The sequence below is a fragment of the Magallana gigas genome, chromosome 2 (genome assembly GCF_963853765.1).
Source record: "Magallana gigas chromosome 2, xbMagGiga1.1, whole genome shotgun sequence".
In the NCBI taxonomy this organism is placed as follows: domain Eukaryota; kingdom Metazoa; phylum Mollusca; class Bivalvia; order Ostreida; family Ostreidae; genus Magallana; species Magallana gigas.
The window spans coordinates 23,548,917-23,570,045 of NC_088854.1; the positions used below are offsets into that span (position 1 = coordinate 23,548,917).

The 21,129-nt window shown below is 37.6% G+C and overlaps 1 protein-coding gene across 5 annotated transcripts; it reads left to right on the forward strand.

Annotated features, from left to right (window-relative positions):
• The first annotated feature begins 47 nt into the window (after window positions 1–47).
• LOC105338607 (coiled-coil domain-containing protein 18) lies at window positions 48–15,515 on the forward strand. Of its 5 annotated transcripts, none has more exons than XM_034443589.2 (30): window positions 48–505; window positions 850–1,060; window positions 1,628–1,807; window positions 2,335–2,573; window positions 2,726–2,822; window positions 2,906–3,027; window positions 3,252–3,355; window positions 3,499–3,686; window positions 3,969–4,156; window positions 4,619–4,755; window positions 5,384–5,604; window positions 5,802–6,053; window positions 6,581–6,715; window positions 6,980–7,174; window positions 7,642–7,698; window positions 8,330–8,497; window positions 8,694–8,836; window positions 9,068–9,231; window positions 9,427–9,524; window positions 9,664–9,779; window positions 10,055–10,154; window positions 10,308–10,424; window positions 11,123–11,266; window positions 11,666–11,745; window positions 11,868–11,985; window positions 12,217–12,360; window positions 12,605–12,817; window positions 13,183–13,768; window positions 14,295–14,373; window positions 14,882–15,515. In XM_034443589.2, exons 1-30 carry the CDS (start codon window positions 381–383, stop codon window positions 14,979–14,981), a joined length of 4,821 nt encoding a protein of 1,606 aa, XP_034299480.2. In that variant the 5' UTR covers window positions 48–380; the 3' UTR covers window positions 14,982–15,515. The 5 variants fall into 5 exon arrangements, with proteins under 5 accessions (XP_034299480.2, XP_065931783.1, XP_065931780.1 ...); XM_066075711.1 differs by having other exon boundaries at window positions 14,898–15,515; XM_066075708.1 differs by having other exon boundaries at window positions 1,631–1,807.
• Window positions 15,516–21,129: the final 5,614 nt, after the last annotated feature.

Sequence of the window (21,129 nt, forward strand, 5' to 3'; positions counted from 1 at the left end):
AAAGAAATACGAAATAGTTGCGGGACGATAAGCAAAATCCTATTTACCAATTTCATCCAATGAAAAGAAGCGGCGGCTAGCAGAATACATTTTTGTTTACAAAAAGTATTTACTAAATGGTGCAAGATGACAAATATTTGACAGCAACTTATTTAAGCTTATGGCCAATTAGTAACAGAAGTTGATTTACTCTACGTAGACAACATTCGATATGCTCTGATTTTATTTTGCATTAAAAGTGATAAGCGATGCGAGCCCAGTCATGTTTTGGTAAGGCATGGGTTAATTTGAATATAAACAATACCCCTTGCTTCCTGCCAAAATGGTATTTCATGATTTGATAGATGTCCAATTAGACAATATTATTCATTTTGGTGACCATGGAGGACTATGAACCGCAGGAATTGCTTATGCAAAATGTTCAGGACATTAGAAAACGATTATTGGACACTGAAAGGAACTTAAAGAAACTATCAAAGATTGAGAAGAAGGGGAATTATGATGAGTAAGTCATACTTTCAATGTTAAGAGGGTTTTAGGTCTAAGTAGAATGCAAAGAATGTGTGGAATGTGCTGATTTAAGATTATTCTCTGCTGCTAAAAAAAAAAGATTTAATCTTGTATACAAACCCAATTATGTTAACTGGCTTTTGCAACAGTTGAAAGATATGTTTTTAGTATAGCAAATTGTATTTTGCAACTAAAGCATTTTTTGAACAATTAAAATCAAATGGGTGAATTATTATTAGAGACATTCACATTTAATAACAGGCTTATGTTATTTAAAAAACAATGGATTAATTAATAGACATTAATATTAATAGATATCTATACTATATATCATTGTAGTTCGGATCTGGAATCTATTTCAACACTGAACAGTTTGCCTGTGACTGAAAGGCTTGTCGTAACAATGGATGATTTAATGAGGAACCCTCATCATCATGATGTTTCTTGTGACAAGGACAGTATTAAGTCTGGACTAGCCACCCTACCAGAGTCTTCTTATGCTGGATTTGAACGCATTCAGCATGCATCCAGCACCCCTAATAAACCACAGGTAAGTGTCATTGATTAAGCAAGGGAATAATATGGGGTATACTTACTACCAATATTTCATATTTATCCCCCAAGAGAAAGATTCCCTTTTGATGAGTAAAACATTCTCCTTACATAAAATGGAAAGCCCATTTTTCCCCATTTTATTGGGCATATAGCTACCCAAAATTGGGTTACATATGGAAATTGTGTGAACATGTGAATTATTTACCAGGGAGGCATTTTATGCTATCTATTCAATTTCGGCCAGGGGTCTCTAACCCCTGAAACTCCCTGCAGGGCTCTGACCACTGGCTGATTTTTCCAATTTCTCCAGAATGAGTAGTTCCCCCATAACCTAGATTAATCCCTGTTAGCGGCAATGCAAGGTTTAGATATCATTTTGCCCTTAAAACAATCATATGTGTTTAACGGTATTTTGGTTATACCCAATGATATTAAAATTGTAGGAACCAGGCATTGCATCTAGTAATCATTGTCTATTGTTCTATATTTTTCATGTTCAATATTTATCAACACTAGAATGAAAATGTCTTGATATTTCTGTAAACATGAAGTTTTTATTCAGCAGGCATTTAGTCGCCTAGACAGACATGATAGAGTTCAGTTCATGGAGAGAGGCTCTCAACAGGAGTCGGGAGAAATCCGGTATCTAAAAGAGGCAAACAAAAAACTGCTCCAACAAAACCATAAACTTCTAGGGGAGATGGAACGATATAGTGATGAATTAAATGCTGCCAGATCTAAGGTATGTTAGCAAGGAGCATGATGGATCACAAATTTAAACCAAAATTACCCCACAGATTATTACAGATTCTTTTCTCAATATTAAAAGGAGAATTATTTTGTTTAACAATTATTAGTGATAAATCTATTTTGGACAACATGACTAAGAATGTGATGGTAATGCAGCTGTAAGTTGTACATTTGTGAGTAATGAATAGGTTGTTCCACTTGTGTCATAACATTTTGATTTTACAGCTTAAGAACATAGTTTGGGGTTGATTCCTTTATCTTATTACAAGTCTGTGTACTCATTGGGAATTTAAAGTCTATTGGTACACTGTAGATAAGTTTGCATTGTACCTCTGTGTTATCACATCCACAGTATTTGTTAAAAAGTTGTACACAGGCAGAGGATGAGTTGTTCCCCTTTACCTACTAAATTATGTGTACTTACCGTTAAATTAGATAATTTCACAATGACTTTTAATGCTGACAGGACTAATTACTTGTAAATATTATGTTTTAACCTGAAAATCTATGACATTATAGGTACAAGAACTAAGTACTGAGTTGGATGAATATCGTCAAAGTGTGCCTGACCTGGAGGATAGGATTGTTGGACTGCAAGCAGAAACTGACTCCCAAGACAAGGCATTAAGAGAGGCTGAAGAAAGATACGAGAAAATAGAAAGACAAAATGCTGATTATCAACTGCAAATTAAGCAGAATAAACAGGAAATAGAGGATCTCCAATCAGATTTAAATGATGAGAGGAAAAAAAGAAAGGGGTAAATCCCTCTCTTTTTGGCGGTTATTAAAATACCGTAATTACACATGTCAAGAATTAACAGTTATTCACATCCCTATACATGTATAGTTTTTCATTCCTTTTCTAGCATGCAAAATATAAGAGAGATACTCAATTTACACCTAATTACAGGGCTGAAGTTCAGAGGGACGAGGCTTTGCAGAATTTCATTGATGCTCAGGAGACCTTAGAAGATTACCAAAGGAAAGCAAAAGATAAAACCAGAAAGGTGAATGCTCAAAATAATTTTTGCGTGGCATGGAAGGTACTCATTAGAGTGCAGTAAATAAACCCGCTGTCAATATTTTGTAGTTGGAGAACAATGAAGATTACCTGAGAGACAGTCTTGGAGAGGCCAACCAGGAACGAGAGGATCTACTGGAAAGAATCTCTCTTCTTCAAGCAAAACTCAAAAGTCAGAATGAAGAGATAAGGTATGGGAGTATTAAAATACTTGTAGATTCTTTTGAAATCAGACTAACACAAATATATTGAACCCCTTTTTATCCAGTAAAGATTCCCAAATCAACATTTTTGCAGATTTATTGCACTTGCACTTCAATAACCAGTATTCAAAGTTTCCAATTGTCTTTCGAACTGTTGTATTAATTATCTAAGGAATGTATGCTTTATTGGCTTTAATTACATGTATGTACAGGAGACTGGAGCTGTTGGAACATGTAGAGCTGGATAGCAGAAGAGATCTGGAGAAACAGAATGCAGAACTTAAATCATTACTAGCCAAAAACACATCAAAACTTAGTAAGTGATCTACAGTGTAATAGTTAAAACTCTTGCAAGTATATTCTTTTGCAAGGCATAATAGGAATTTGTTAAGAAATCATATAAAACCCATAATTGTTGTTCATTTTCATAATTTTAATTCTTTTTGTAATGAATTACAGGCAAACTTGAAACCGAATCTTTAACGGTGGAAAGTCTGAAGCGGGAGAATAGTCGACTACAGAGCCAAGTTGACCACCAGAGGGAGCAGCTGTCTGTGTGTCAGCAGGAGATCGAGGAGAGTCGGACCATGCTGTCCCAGCTAGAACAGCTCGCACAGCAGGTCCAAAACCAGAACAAATCACAAAATGTAAGTTTAATATGCACCTATGCACATCTCAAAGAATAAATCTTATCTCCCGTAAAAATAAGTTTTATTTTTAAGAGTCACAACAGGTAACAAATACTTATGATTTAAAACAAAATTAATAAAAAACAAAAACAAATTCAGTACCCTACTTGTAGAAATATCCAATTTTTAACCCATAAAAAAGTCAATGTCAATTATGAGGACATTAAACACTAAAAGTAATTAAATTTCATAATTAATTTGCTGTTTTAATGCAATCTAGAATAACTGTATTACTAACAGAGGGGAGCGAGCTTCAATGACAGTGGTGTATACAGTGTTAGTGTGCGGGCTGTCGCCGACTCCTCCAAAAGCCAGTCACACGACATGGGATCTGCTACATTTTATCGGTCCGCCGGGGCAGAATACGGAGCCAGCGAACAAGTATCTGCAGCCTCAGGGGGGGCCAGGGCCATTCTGCAGGATCTCAGGTACATGTAACGGTTGTCAAAATTGTTGGTGTGTTCAGGTAGTAACTTACATTAATATGTATACATGTTCATGTTTTAAAATGTTTATTGTCATCTTATTACATGTAAATGAAATTCAATTATTTCAGCTTGCATTTGATTTGTTTTTATCTAAATCTTAATTTTTGAAAAGTAAAGACAATGACATAATTTATATAAAGCACAAGTATCATTTCTGTCTGGGTAAGATGAAAAAATCTAAATGATTTTTCAAACTACATCTTGAAATAAAGTTTTAATGTTCACTGCTTCCAATAAGATTAATTTACAGTACATGTTTAATTTACATTGTTTTTCAAAAAAACAGGTACCGGTATATAAAAGATCTTATTCCAATTTCTTAAATTTTTTTTTAAAATTTGGGGGGGGTTGGGGGGGTTGCTATGAAACAATCTGGATCATTTTACCTCTTGTTTACATCAGGATGCAGCTTGCGATGAAGGATGCAGAGATTCAGCGTCTACATTCTTGTCTACAATCTCAGGAGGCCAGCAGTCAGACCATGCTGATAGAGAGCCTACGTCAGGAGCTGACCAGCATGCTGGAGAATAAGCATCAAGGTGGGTGCTCAGCAATCAACATCAGCATACAAACAAGAATTAGTACATATATTGACTATTTTGTTTATAGGTAATGTTGATTGGGTTGTATTTGATCTTGAAGTTAGTAGGATGCAAGAAAAAAGATATGCTTAGGATGTATATAACTTTTTGGATTTCAATCTTACAGTAAAAGAATCAACAGAAGGTTTTTATTTTATTCATGTGTAAGTTCTTGTACAAACATTTTATTGTTTGTTTATTCGAACAACAATGTGAAAAAAAATTTATCTTTGATTTCTTTTTGAATGATTTTTATTGTGTAAAAATGCTTAAATTCACTAAATGTTTTAGGATTTGTAACTTTTCCTTAAATTCCAACTTATTCAGACAAGGACTGTGTATATTCAATATATTTATATGTACTTTAACAGTACAGTACCTGTATTAATAATTTTTTGTTCCAAACATAAAATCAAACTGCATGAAACCAGAAAAATCAGTTTAAATTGCATGTATGTGTGTTAGTACATGTAGGTAGAATGACTCCTATATTGTATATAGAGAAATTTCTGATTAACTTTGCATACTTTGATAAATGAAAAATGTACTTCAACATTGTACATGTCATTTATTGTAAATGGAACAGGTGCCCACAAAGTCCAGGAACTTGAGATGCTAGTGTCTCAGTATGAAGCAGACAAGTCTCGACTCGCTGGGGAAATAGCCGAGTTAAAGCGAGAGATCGGGGATAAGGAGACTCAGAACACATCGTTTGAGAACAGAATCACTCAAAGAAACTCACAGCTGATTGAGTTACAGGAACAGATCAATCACAAATGTACTGAGATTAGCAACCTTGAGAGAGAGGTAAGCTATTATAGTAATACATATACTTGTATAATTTCTTATTTTCACAGTGGAAGAGGAAAATATCTTGGTTACTTTTCCTTTTAAAGTTGAATGCTTAACAGTAATACCATTGCTTGTACATCATCTTTTTTACTTGTCTACATCTAAGACCAAATATCTTGAGAGAGTTTATAACTGAAATTTTCTGTATATAGGTGAGGAAAAAATCTTCTCAAATAAATCAATTGGAGGAGCAACTGGATGAAAAATCCATTGAGTTTTCCAACTGTGTGTCCAGGGTCAAACAATTGGAGCATGACGTGACCTTCAGGGATGAAGAAATAACCAGGATTCAAGTGGAGCTGAAGGAGAAACAGCAAGGCCTGCAGCAGCTCAGAACCAGTACAGATAGGAACCAGCAACTACACCAAGAACAGTGTAAAGACTATGAAAAACAGATAGAAATAGTAAGGACTTCTTGGTTTGTTTGTGTGTCTTTATTCTCATAAGAATTCACTTGCTGATTTGTGTACTTGTCCTGATTTGTATGAAGAAGACTTGACCCATGTATTTTCAGCAATGATGTTTGGTGTTGGACTTAAATTTATGGATTTTGTAAATACATCTCGCCCATGAATTTAAGTCTCCACATGAATTGACACATCATGCATGAATGTACTTGAATACAAGTTTGACTGAAAACATTTCTATATATATTTATGTAACCAGGAACTTTTAGATTTTCTAAAATCTCATGTAATATGAATAAATTCACAGTTTTTCAACTTTTGGAAGATGATTTATGATGTGACACATAAAAGGAAAAAATTATTTTAAAAAAACTTGTATTTACAACATATCGAAATATTATGTTATTTTTCCAGCTAATTTTGATGGCCATATGTGTTTCAAGAGTATGAAAATGTTTAGTTGAAATGTTCAGTATTATGTGAGATTGTAATTGTTCTTTCACTCACTTAATTTATTTTTGTAGCTTCAAAAGGAAATGGAGAGCAAATCCTCTGTGTATCAAGAAAATTCCAGTCAACTGTCTCACCATAGAAGAGAACTTGATGAAAAAAATTCACAGCTTAAGAAATTACAAAAAGAACTCGATAGAACAAAAGAGGTGATGCACTAAATTCAGATGATTTTAATTATTCAAAACAAAAGAAATGAATCCTGAAAAAGTCTATCTATAATCTTTCATCATTATTTTATATAAATGGACTTCTACTTTTGCTGTAAGAGATTGATGAAATTTGTTTCCCTTTGTTTTAAAGATCATAAGATTTGATAGGTTTTTCTTTGTTCTGAAAAATTGTCTGATAGAAAGATTCTTTTCAGTAGCGAGTTAATATAAGTGTTAATATTCTTTTCTTTCTCTATGTAGGAGCTAGAGGTACAAACCCAGCAGAGTCGGTTTGCCATTCGACAGCTGGAGACCCAGGCTCATGAAGGGACATCTCAGATGAAGCAGCTCGAGATGGCACTACTTCAGTGCAAGGAAGAAATCAAGACCTATCTCGGGGCCCTGGAAGAATCTCGAGACAAGTATGACCGAGATATCAGGCACAAGGAAGAAATGGTAATCATGTGCTCTCTGCTCAAAACTGCTGATTTTAACGTAAGATAAACACCTGCAGATGTATTCTCAAGAAATATGTTGCTGATGTAAACTAGCAGAGTAAAATCTCCCCATATATACCCATATGGAAAAATTGGTGGTTCTTCAGCCGAGGGTGTTAAAGATCAATTTTGTAATTAAATTAAAGTAGTAAATGAATTATTTACAGCCGGTTATTCAAATTTCAAATCATTCAATTCATTATAATCAGTAAACATGTAAATGTATGTAAGCATAACACTTCCTGTAAAATGACTTAATTAACACTGTACTTGCAGAACATGTATTTGCAGGAAGTACATGTATATTGGCTGTTTTAATTGTATATTAGCCATGAATTGGTTGATATCTTGCTTTGAGTACATTTTAAATCAAGTGAATGAAATATTTCATTTATCAAAGAGTGTAAAGGGAAAGGTGTTTTGTAGGTAATTATTGAGGATAACCCTGACATTTACACTACCTCCACCTGGCGTATATATCATGTAGGTGTCTGTCAGCTGCACTAATTACATGTATCAGCATGTGAGACAGCCTTCTTCTGTGTGTTGAGTTTGTCAGACAGCAGGGTTTTAACCGACCATTGCATGTACATGTAGTTAGTAGATCAGCAAGTGTACAGTTCAGGTCTCCTAAACAGATTAAGCCAAATTTGAATTGTCATTTGACCATGTGTTAATGTTTGATCAACTTGTCGATGTTGCTGTGAGTTTTCAAACTTGTGTTCAAATCCATACCGTAACTTCATGTCCATTACATCATCTTGGATGACAGGGAAAATAAATTAACTCCATTCATGTAAAAAAACATGTACATGGTTCACCCCCATATCATTTTACTGATAACAATGAAAGTGCATGTACCTGATTTGTTAATAAGGGTAATTTTATATTATTCATCAGATTTATTTCATATTAATGTATTTTTCTTAAGATATTTCATTATTTGGTACATGTACATTTTTTTCAAAGAATATGTATTTAGTACTTATTAATTTTTTGCTACTCTCAATTTATATAAAATTTATCTGATACAAGTACAATGTAAGTTTTTGTAAAATATTGACTAATTTGGTTTTTTTCCATTATGACAAAAGACTTGTTTATGATATAAAAGGTGAACAAAATGGAAAGACATATTAAGCAGATCCAGAAGGCTTTAGAAGAAAAATATCAAGAAAACATTGACTTGGAGAAAACAGTGTTTGAACATCAAACTATGCTACAACAAAGCACAACCAGAATAGCGGAGTTAGAAGACATCCAATCAGAGCTAGGGAAACAGGTGAGAGAATTCAACGCGTCCAATCATCCATGCTTGATAGTGTCACTGGTAAAACAAGCAGGTAGCAAGTAAAAGAAAGGAAAATATTCATAGAAAATAATACTGCTATTAATAAGTGGAAAGGAAATCAACATATAGATATAAAACGACATACAGCCAATAAATTAATGTTAATTGTATAAAATGTTCATTTAAGGTCTCAAAGTTGGAACACCAGCTGCTGACACAGAAAGCTCAGTCCATGACAGAATCTCAGATGACAGAGAAGAAACTCAAACAAGCCTGTGAAGATCTGGAGCACCGCACAGTGACCATCAACAAGCTCACTGACGCCCTCAGGTCTGTCATCTTGTGAAACAAAGACCACATGAAAATTGACCTTGACATTGCGGTGTTCTACAGATCAAATCTGAAGAAAAACTTTTTTGCACATAAGAATATTTATGCACACATTTTCTAGAAGTTGAAAAACTGAAAACCTTTTTCTTTTATTAAGAGCTCTTACCTACACTGTACCTTGCATGGCATCTTACTGTTAGCTGTTGTTTATTATCAAAATTATTTCTGTAGGGAGTTAGAAGTGGAGAAGAAGAACATGAATGAAGAGATCAACATGTTGGAGCAGCAGCTTCAGGACGAACAGGAAGCGAGCGATGACAAAACCAAGCGGATGTCTAAACTGGAGAAAGACATCAGAGATCTCCGTGTACAGCTGGAGCAGAAAATAGAGATAGGTTAGTGAATCATGTATCTTGGGGTGATTTTATTTTAGTTTGCAACACCAAAGTAAACTATGATTTCACCGAAAAAAAAGATTTGTTTGAATTATTACCCTGTTTACATTGAAGGCAGACAAGAAAATGTATATGTGATTCACCGCTGTCTCTATACTTGTATGTGTATTATCAATTCAAATTTTTTTGTTTTAGTAAATGATTATGAAGACCAAATTCAAAAGAAAACACAGGACATGGACCAGCAAGTGCAACTGGTCAGTGACCTTGACAGTGAGGTTAAAAGGTTACAGGTAAGTCATACTGACTGGAAAATCAATGCACAAAAATTTTCTACCCTAAAATTTCTCCCAATCTTTAGCCCTTTAAATACAGTCAGTGGATGGCAGTAGGAATAATGTTTGATATCAAGTATGGTTCCATTTATTGCAGGTGGTCCAAAAACAAGCAATGGAGCAAAGTGAGGACACAGAAATGAAGCTCCAAAAGGTCATCCGTGAGGACAAGGCCAAGGAGGAGATGATTGAGGACATGAAGGACACCCTCAGGTAGAGCCCTCAAACATCGATGTTTCTATAGTGAAACACTCTCTCTCTCTCTCTCTCTCTCTCTCTCTCTCTCTCTCTCTCTCTCTCTCTCTCTCTCTCTCTCTCATGGAAATTATAAATGAGAAGTGGGAAACATGTATTTTTGAATGTGCTTTAATGCAGTTGCCCCACTTTCTATTTCTGAAAAGCAAATACTTTCGACATTTTTTCTGTATGAAATATTTTTCCCTGAAGGATGTAAAATGAAAGTGATTTTGATTGATTTCTTCATTTAGAAAAACTCAGGAAGAATTGAATGAGAAACGTCATGAGGCCTACAAACTCTCAGAGGCACTGGAAGACAGACAGAGGGAGCTACAACAAAGAACGATGCAGGTAAATGAAGCCTACCCATTAACGTTGAGGCATTCCATATTGTTTCACTCATAGGGATATTGTCTACATACACATACATCTAGGTTCAAAGAACCAGTCAGTTGTTGACAAGAATGTTTTTATCTATTACACTAAGAATGTTTTAAATAATAGGTCACTGAATTGAGCAATACTGTGAAAGAGCAGCATGCAGAGATGAAGCAAAGAATCATGACCCTAGAAAGCTCCCTCAAGAAATATGAAATGGAAATCCAGGAGCGTACTAAGCAGGTATGTAGCTATGTTTGGGATAGATCGTTGTTTATGATGCAGTTCCTTTGCATAATAATCTTAATCTGAAAAGCATTCTAAACATACTCGTACGTTATTAGGTATACCTTGGTAAGTTAACTACAGAGGTCTACAGTTGATAGATTTTGATATTGATTAAAGTTTTGTTTTAGTCTGGTTTAGCTAATAAGAAACATGGGATTTTCAATATCCACTTGTTATTATAAGGATCACTATGTTGCAAAGTTGGAAGCTGATGTAGAAAGTGTGAAAACAGCTATGATTGTGGTGAATATGTCCATTTGGATGTTTCTGTGTTCCAGATTTTGTTTTATTTTTAATGTTTTACAAAAGAAATTCAGTTTCTTGACTAAATTATTATGACGTTTTTTTGGTTTGTATTAAAGATATGTTTTTGTTCATTTTACAGATATTTGTAAATGAATAACATTTCATGTATAGAGCAATAGTTTTGAATGCTCATACAGGCACTACGTTCTGTCCAAGGTTTTCATTTTTGCAACTGGAATGAAAGTATTTTAATAATAATGTCAGAAGAGATGTTTGTAAAAGGTCTGAATAGTTCGAAGATTGACAAACTTGCAAATCCATTTAATCAATTGATTCACAATTTTTTTTTTTATTAACCTAGTAAACAAATATGTTTTCTGCTAATTAGCAAATATTTGTGTGTGTAGATTGCGGAGCTTGATGACAGACTTCAGCAGACCCAGTCAGAGCTAGGAGAGATGACCCTTCAGTATCAACACGCCGACCAGCTGTGTAAAAAACAGAACCTGGAGCTACAGGCAAAGACAGCCAAGCTACAGGAGCTAGAAAAGGTAAGATATAAATGTACAAAAGCAATCTACATGAGCTAGAAAAGGTATACGTAAGATAGAAAAATTAAAATAAGTATTATGAGGTGAAAATTTGGTTGGGGCGTGATCAAATCCATTAAAGCCTGAAGGGCTTTATTATAGATTTGATCATGCCCCGACTGAAATTATAACCTTATAATATTCAAAGAATAATCCCTTGTTACTAAAAGTTATAAAATTTTCAGCAGTTGTACGATTAAATATTAGAATATTGATTATGCAAACCATGCTTGCGCCGCAACAATGCGTCATTTGAATTTATTGGACTGTATTGTACAAAATCCATTTGTTGTGTTATCACAGAAAAAGACACCGAAAAATGTTAATATTTACTACTGATATTAACCATTTCCTTTACAGACAGTGGAAAGGCAGCACATGAAAATGGAGGAACAAAAAGACGAGAATGTGGAAGTCACTCAGGAGCTGAGACTGACCAGGTATGATCCTTGAAAAATAAATTGGTCTATTTCTCTCTAAACATACATGTTTTATAAAAGTCTCATATCAACTGTATGAGTATTTGTCAGCAAAATTTTCACACCTACAAATTGTTTGACAGAGAGCAGCTACAGCAACAGCACTCAGAATTTATGTCCACGAGACGTCAGCTAGCTCAGGTGAACAGGGAGAATGAACGTCTCAGTCGGGATGTGGAGGAAATAAATATGGTTAAAGAGGTATGATATTGAGTGTAAGCATATGTACTATTAAAGGTAAATGTATTTATTTACAGAGTACGTAAAAATATTTACTACCATTACCAGGATAAAAAACTTGTTTTGTCAAAAACTGTGTTTTATTGTAAAATCTGTTTGCATGTAGCTACACTTTTTGCAATTTAACAGTTGAAGTTAGAAGGACTTTGATGATTATGATTAAAACGTGAACTTTACCTTTTCCCTTCACAGACAAGAGAAACAGATACAGCTCGTCTTGAGGAGGAGCTGGGAGCCACTAAAGCTCGCGAGGTACAAGCTGAAACTCGATTGAAAACAGAAATACGCCTCAGAAATGAGGAAATGGAAAGAGTCAGGGAAGAGCATCAAATTTTGGTGAGTTTTTTAGTCAGTCCAACAGCCATAAACCGTGACTACTTTACATTATCTATAACTAAACGTACAACCACTTCAGAGTGAACGTAGTCTTTTATTCAAGCAACTTAAAAAGAAAACTGTTCTGACTGATTTTTTAAGTTTTGGTTACAGCATATTTCTCCTATTTATGTGATGTTCATACATGTATATTAATAAATGTAAAAAAAAGTGTGCATTATTAAGTGTAAACTCTGTGATTCAGGTGGATGAACTACAGCGCTCCATCAGCCACATCAGTGAAGACAAGGAGCGTGTGGAGAGAGACCTGGAGAAGAAGATGATCCAGATCAAGGAGCTGGAGATCCACTACCAGGCCCAGTTTGACCTCCTCCAGAAGGAGCTGGAGAATATCCAGGAGGAGATGATAGCCAAGAAACAGCTGGCTTCGGTGGCCAATGAATCACTCATTATCAAGGTAAGTGTACCCACAGAAAAACTAACTCACTGAATCGTTTAGATAATCTCTAGGGTCCAGGGCCATAAAACTCAGATGAGCTTGCTTTTGATCTCAGTCTCACTTTTCCACTCTATATTTCTTGTTTTAAAGTGAGACTAACATGTAGATCTAAAGAGAGCTCATCTGAGATTTATTGCTGCAGGGCCTATTTTAAGCCTCTTTGTTTCTTTATTGTGAATTTACATTTAAATCGTGTCCTTTATTGTGAATTGTTATGAATAACATTACAGGGGTTAATGTACTCATATTATCATTATGTATTTTTGAGATAGTATGCAATAAATGTTTATATTTATGTAAAATAACAAAAACTTTTATTACAGGATTCTGAAATAGCTAGATTAAGGACTAAAATCTCTGGACTAGAGAGAACAATCGCCTCATTGAACATGTCTCTGAACAACAATACAGACTCTGTGTATCATAGCTCAATGATTGGTGGAGCTGAAGTGGTTAAGCGCAGACATGGGTCAGAAAATGCGAGCGAGGTTGATTCACAAGAGTCCCGAAGTGCACCTGTGTCACCCGCTGCACGACGGAAAATTCTTAGGGAACCATATTCAACAGCAGGAAAACTGCACGGAGAATTCCAGGAACCTGAAGATGAAACTGCCCTTTACATGCTGCCAGTGCCAAAAGATAGTAAATCTATGGAATCAAAACGGACTCAACAAGTGCATTTCAAAGATGGTGATGTTGATGATGAATTCGATGAAGTGTTGAACGAAGAAGAAGACAAATGGAGGAAAAGTAAATTGGGGATGAACAATGGAATGAATAAAAGTCCACTGAAGAGTAAAGGTGTACCTAGACTTAGTAAAAAAATGAACTCTAAAGATTCTCAGAATTTGGCAGCACAGAAAGGACGAGGAAGGAAATCTGACCACTTTCCGGGAGAATTTGAGATAGGTAAAGACGAAATGCTTGTATTGCCTTTTTAGCTCACATGAGCCAAAGCCTCAAGTGAGCTGTTCTGATCAAACTTTATGTAGTGTAAATTGTGGATAGAGATGACTGCATTGTCCTTACTTTAATTACTTTCTCATCATAAACATTAACTTAAAATTATAAAGTTTAGACATAGGGCCAAGCCCCTTGCCATAATAGATTCTTAGTAATAAGGAAATTATAAAATCTAATGTATGATGTTTTCATTTTCTCCAAAACTAAATGACCATTTTATCAAATTTCTTTTATATGATAGATTCACATTTGTTCAAACCTCGGAGTAGGGATTCTCAAAGGAGTGCCTCAGAAGGGGTTCAATTTTGACACAGCAATATGTTACATAAAAACCCAATACTTATGAATGTGTAGGCTTGTTATAGATATTTCAAGCTGATTATCTTTAAATGTTAATTGCATATACATGTAGTTGAATGTGTGTATTGTAGTTGCTGTTGAAATTTTAATTGATATATAATCTGTTATACAGAGCCCTTGACCGCTGTCAGAATGTACAAGAGTCCACACCTCACAGGCCGCGGTGTCACAGACACAGATTCTGCTCAAGGGTAGGTAAACAATGGCAGAGATTTTGATTGGTGTATCTTCTTAACAAATTTAACACCAGTATAAAATGTTTATATCAAGTGTGACCCTGCATGTTCATTTACAAGATTATAGATATTCTGAAAGCTTTGTCTATAAGAGAAAGTTGAAACTACATATATTTTAATTTCATTCTGTTTACAAGTAAAGAACCTATATATATTTTGAACTTACTGGGTGTATATTTTTTTAAAGATATTTACAGTAAAAAAAATTAATGTATTATACTAGTCAAACTTCATCATTCGAACTAGTTGGGGCTGTTTATAACCTTCGAGATATCCGAGACATTTACGGTAAAATACATGTACTTAAAATTAAGTGGTTGGTACTTACAAATCACTTTGATATATCCATTGTATTCGAGATATCAGTGTTTCAGATATCAAAGTTCAACTGTAGTTTTTAGAATTGTTTGAATGTAAGAAATTTGAAAAAAACTAACTTTCGGAACTTTATTTATTTTAATAGAATTTATGAACTACAGGAGAGATTACGAGCCAATGAACTGAGACAACAGCTGATCGACCAACAACTCAAGAACCTGGATGATGGGGCTGTCCATTCCTAGCTGTTAGCAGTGTAGTATAGCATCAAGTTTACCAAAGACTTCATCATAACAAGACAGACTAATGCTTTGACCCAGCCCTCTGCCTGGGCATTAAATTATTCTCTGAACAATCATTAACAACAAAGATTGGTATCCCTATTAAATAAATGAGATTTTTATACTTTTATGTCAGTGCTTTTCATTGAAATCCATGTTGTGATCAATTTGAAAAATGTGCTTTAAAGAAAACTGGTATTTTTACATATATATGAAGATTAAATGCTAGAGAAGTTGCCATATATGTATGTACTTATAGAAACCCATGCTATCATGTATGAAAAGATGATGTCACACACAGTGTAATTGATAGTGTTGGTGCACCTTTTCATTTTGCAGCATTTCATTGTGATCTGAGAACTGAGTTAGCTCTTTTATACATGTATTTGATTTTATTGCACTACTGTCTACCTGTATTTGTATCAGCTATAGAGAGTTTATTTATTGTTGAAAATTGATTTTTACATGTATACCAAGAATACAAATAATTTTACTAGTCATGGGTGTTGTTATCTTATGAATTAGTTTATGAGAGTTTTATAAAATCTTCATATCCATTTGACGAATATAGATTTACTAATTACCGGTAAATTACCAGAAAATACTAGCGCATGCATTGTTCAGATATATTTTTATAGAAATCCTACAAATGTATATTACTATTTGATAGAAAATAAAGCTAATCAACTTCTCTACATTTAAAAAATATTTTTATTGAGTTAATTAGGTTTAAAATTGCATATTCAAAGATTATTTCAAATATCATAACTTTACCATGCGTTATGAGTCAAAATTTGGCAGACTTTGGCTTTCAACTTTGACTATATAAGTGTTTTGTTTTTTGTCCTTTGTGGTATTTACATTTCTAGTGTTTGCGATAACACTACGAATCAAAATTGTAACGCTAAGTTCAATACATTGAGGTATAGAATAGGGTACTTTTTATATCCCATAACCAGGCACTATAACCAGGATGTGCGCATGCGTGAACCAACTTTCCATCGGGATCGGTAAAATATTGGGAGGAAATTCGAAAGCTATTTGGAGGAACTTCGAACTGATATATGTGCAATTTAAAAATGCGATTTTTATATGAAAAATATGATTAGAAGTGATAAAAATGTTATGTACATTAGATTTTACACCAAAAAATTAAATAAATAATTGAGAGAACAATCAAAATCAATGTTACAGGAAAACAACAGGCACTTAGCATCGGAGGGGGGGGGGGGGTTGGAATGGGGGCAGGGACAGGGGGACGGGACTGCCCCCCTCCAGCACACGTTTTCTCGCAGCAAATATTTTTCTTGAATTTACTTATAAAAAAGTAAATTAACATACAGTTGCACCCCCCCCCCAATGTTTTTGGGACCATGTAAAATTTGAAATGAAAGAGAGGAAATAAACTGTGAAATTGAAGTTAAAGGTACACTTAACCCCCTACCCCCACGGATTAGGATTTTCAATTATTTAAAAAGTATTTTTGAGTTGTTGTTTTTTTCAAGGCAAGATTGGATTAGTCTGCCCTCAACCCACTTTGCTACGATGCTAGGTGCCAGAACAAAATATCATGGTTTCATTACATACATGTATGCTAGTATAAAGACTTTATGTAAACCAATATTATCTCGTGCATTGTTCCATTCACCAGGTTCTACAAACACCTTAGTCCAAAATAAATAAAAAATGCAAGACTAGGAGGGGAAGAAAGAAGAAATCTATTTTCCTTTTTTTTTTTACTCAGGAGCTATTTTGTTGGGGGGGGGGTATTAGGGGTGAACAGGTCACTGACCCCTTGTAGATCTACCCATGACCTATCACCAGGGTCTGTATACACATAACCAGGGTCAGTATACCCATCATCATGGTCTCCAGGGTCAGAGTACGTATCACCAGAGTCTGTGTGCCCATCACCAGAGTCTGTACACCCATAACCAGGGCTAGTATACCCATCACCAGGGTCTCCATACCTATCACCAGGGTCAGAGTACGTATCACCAGAGTCTGTGTGCCCATCACCAGAGTCTGTACACCCATAACCAGGGTTAGTATACCCATCACCAGGGTCTCCATACCTATCACCAGGGTCAGAGAACGTATCACCAGAGTCTGTGTGCCCATCACCAGGGTCTGTACACCCATAACCAGGGCCAGTTTACCCATCACAGGGTCTCCATACCTATCACCAGGGTCAGAGTACGTATCACCAGAGTCTGTGTGCCCTTCACCAGAGTCTGTACACCCATAACCAGGGCCAGTATACCCATCACCAGGGTCTTCATACCTATCACCAGGGTCAGAGTACGTATCACCAGAGTCTGTGTGCCCATCACCAGGGTCTGTATACCCATAACAGGGCCAGTATACCCATCACCAGGGTCTCCATACCTATCACCAGGGTCAGAGTACGTGTCACCAGAGTTTGTGTGCCCATCACCAGGGTCTGGATACCCATAACCAGGGCCAGTATACCCATCACCAGGGTCTCCATACCTATCACCAGGGTCAGAGTACGTATCACCGGAGTCTGTGTGCCCATCACCAGAGTCTGTACACCCATAACCAGGGCCAGTATACCCATCACCAGGGTCTCCATACCTATCACCAGGGTCAGAGTACGTGTCACCAGAGTTTGTGTGCCCATCACCAGGGTCTGGATACCCATAACCAGGGTCAGTATACCCATCACCAGGGTCTCCATACCTATCACCAGGGTCAGAGTACGTATCACCAGAGTCTGTGTGCCAATCACCAGGGTCTGGATACCCATAACCAGGGCCAGTATACCAATCACCAGGGTCTTCATACCTATCACCAGGGTCAGAGTACGTATCACTAGAGTCTGTGTGCCCTTCACCAGAGTCTGTACACCCATAACCAGGGCCAGTATACCCATCACCAGGGTCTTCATACCTATCACCAGGGTCAGAGTACGTATTACCAAAGTCTGTGTGCCCATCACCAGGGTCTTTATACCCATAACAGGGCCAGTATACCCATCACCAGGGTCTCCATACCTATCACCAGGGTCAGAGTACGTATCACCAGAGTCTGTGTGCCCTTCACCAGAGTCTGTACACCCATAACCAGGGCCAGTATACCCATCACCAGGGTCTTCATACCTATCACCAGGGTCAGAGTACGTGTCACCAGAGTTTGTGTGCCCATCACCAGGGTCTGGATACCCATAACCAGGGCCAGTATACCCATCACCAGGGTCTCCATACCTATCACCAGGGTCAGAGTACGTATCACCAGAGTCTGTGTGCCCATCACCAGGGTATGTATACCCATAACCAGGGTCAGTATACCCATCACCAGGGTCTCCATACCTATCACCAGGGTCAGAGTACGTATCACCAGAGTCTGTGTGCCAATCACCAGGGTCTGTATACCCATAACAGGGTCTCCATACCTATCACCAGGGTCAGAGTACGTATCACCAGAGTCTGTGTGCCCATCACCAGGGTCTGTATACCCATAACCAGGGCCAGTATACCCATCACCAGGGTCTCCATACCTATCACCAGGGTCAGAGTACGTATCACCAGAGTCTGTGTGCCCATCACCAGGGTCTGTATACCCATAACCAGGGCCAGTATACCAATCACCAGGGTCTCCATACCTATCACCAGGGTCAGAGTAGGTATCACCAGAGTCTGTGTGTCCTTCACCAGAGTCTGTACACCCATAACCAGGGCCAGTATACCCATCACCAGGGTCTTCATACCTTTCACCAGGGTCAGAGTACGTATCACCAGAGTCTGTGTGCCCATCACCAGGGTCTGCATACCCATAACCAGGGTCAGTATACCCATCGTCAGGGTCTCCATACCTATCACCAGGGTCAGAGTACGTATCACCAGAGTCTGTGTGCCCATCACCAGAGTCTGTACACCCATAACCAGGGCCATTATGCCCATCACCAGGGTCTAAATACTTATCACCAGGAATAGTTTACGAATCAATAGGGTCTGTGTGCCCATCATTAGGGTCAGTATATCTATCACAACAGTCAGTGCACTTATCATCAGGGTTTGTACATCCATTACCTTGATCAGTAGACTTTCACCAAGATAACTGTACCTATTACCTATCACCAGAGTTAGTTTACCTAACGGCCGTGTCAGTGTACGCATCCGTGGGTCTGAGGCCCCATCTCCAAGGTCAGTATACCTATCACAAGAGTCAGTACATTTATCACCAGTATATCTATCACATTCTCTATCACCAGGGTCAGTATACCTATCGACAGAGTCAGTGTACGTATCACAAGGGTCTGTAGCCAATCACAGGGGTCAGTATGTATCCATCACCAGAGTCGGTATACACAAAAGTGTAGATATTATAAGGTCAGCATACGTAACACCAGAATCTCAAAATCTATAACCAGGGTAAGTATAACCATCACCTGAGTCAGTATACCTATCACAAGGGTCATGAGTGTACGTATCACCAAGGTATGTGTAATCTTCACCAGGATCAGTATACCTATCACCAGGGTCACTCTACTTATCAACAGGGTCAGTATTACCTGACTCAGGTAATGGATATACAAACCCTAATGATAAGTGCACGGACTGTTGTGTTAGATATACTGACCCTGGTGATGGGCACACAGACCCTATTGATGCGTACACTATCCTGTTGAAAAATATTAAGACCCTGGTGAGGGGTAAACTGACCTTTGTTATGAATATACAGACCATGATGATGGGCACACAGACCCTAGTACTACGAACACTGACCCTACTAAAAGATATAATGACCCAGGTAATATGTTTACAGTTCTGGTGATACGTACTCTGACTCTGGTGATAGGCATTATGACCCTGGTGATAGGTATTGAGACCCTGGTGATGGGTATACTGACTTTGGCTACGGATGTACAGACCCTGGTCATGAGCACACAGACTCTGGTGAGACGTACTCTGACCCTGGTGATAGGTATTGAGACCCTGGTGATGGGTATACTGACCCTGGTGATGGGTGTACATACCCTGGTGATGGGTATACTGACCCTGGTTATGGGTGTACATACCCTGGTGATGGGTATACTGGCCCTGGTTATGGGTGTACAGACTCTGGTGATACGCACTCTGATCCTGGTGATAGATATGAAGACCCTGGTGATGGGTATACTGACCCTGGTTATGGGTGTACACACCCGGGTGATTGGTATACTGACCTTGGTGATGGGTGTACAGACCCCGTTGTTAGGCACACAAACTCTAGTGATGGATATAATGACCATGGTGATAGGTATGGAGACCCTGGTGATGGGTATACTGGCCCTGGTTATGGGTGTACAGACTCTGGTGATGGGCACACAAACTCTGGTGATACGTACTCTGACCCTGGTGATAGGTATGGAGACCCTGGTGATGGGTATACTGACCCTGATTACGGGTGTACAGACTCTGGTGATGGGCACACAGACTCTGGTGATACGTACTCTGACCCTGGTGATAGGTATGGAGACCCTGGTGATGGGTATACTGGCCCTGATTATGAGTATACAGACCCTGGTGATGGGCACACAGACTCTGGTGATACGTATTCTGACCCTGGTGATAGGTATGGAGACCCTGGTGATGGGTATACTGGCCCTGTTATGGGTGTACAGACTCTGGTGATGGGCACACAGACTCTGGTGATACGTACTCTGACCCTGGTGATAGGTATGGATACCCTGGTGAAGGGTAAACTGACCTTGGTTATGGGTGTACAGACTCTGGTGATGGGTACACAGATTCTGGTGAGACGTACTCTGACCCTGGTGATAGGTATGGAGACCCTGGTGATGGGTATACTGGCCCTGGTTATGGGTGTACAGACTCTGGTGATGGGCACACAGACTCTGGTGAGACGTACTCTGACCCTGGTGATAGGTATGGAGACCCTGGTGATGGGTATACTGACCCTGGTTATGGGTGTACAGACTCTGGTGATGGGTACACAGATTCTGGTGAGACGTACTCTGACCCTGGTGATAGGTATGGAGACCCTGGTGATGGGTATACCGACCCTGGTTATGGGTGTACAGACTCTGGTGATGGGTACACAGTTTCTGGAGAGACGTACTCTGACCCTGGTGATAGGTATGGAGACC

Excerpts from the sequence above, each read along its gene's own strand:
- LOC105338607 (XM_034443589.2), top strand. The coding sequence starts at position 381 with ATGGAGGACTATGAACCGCAGGAATTGCTTATGCAAAATGTTCAGGAC. Across the intron at positions 1,061-1,627 it reads GCACCCCTAATAAACCACAG|CAGGCATTTAGTCGCCTAGA; the intron begins GTAAGTGTCATT and ends GTTTTTATTCAG. Across the intron at positions 4,157-4,618 it reads GCCATTCTGCAGGATCTCAG|GATGCAGCTTGCGATGAAGG; the intron begins GTACATGTAACG and ends TGTTTACATCAG.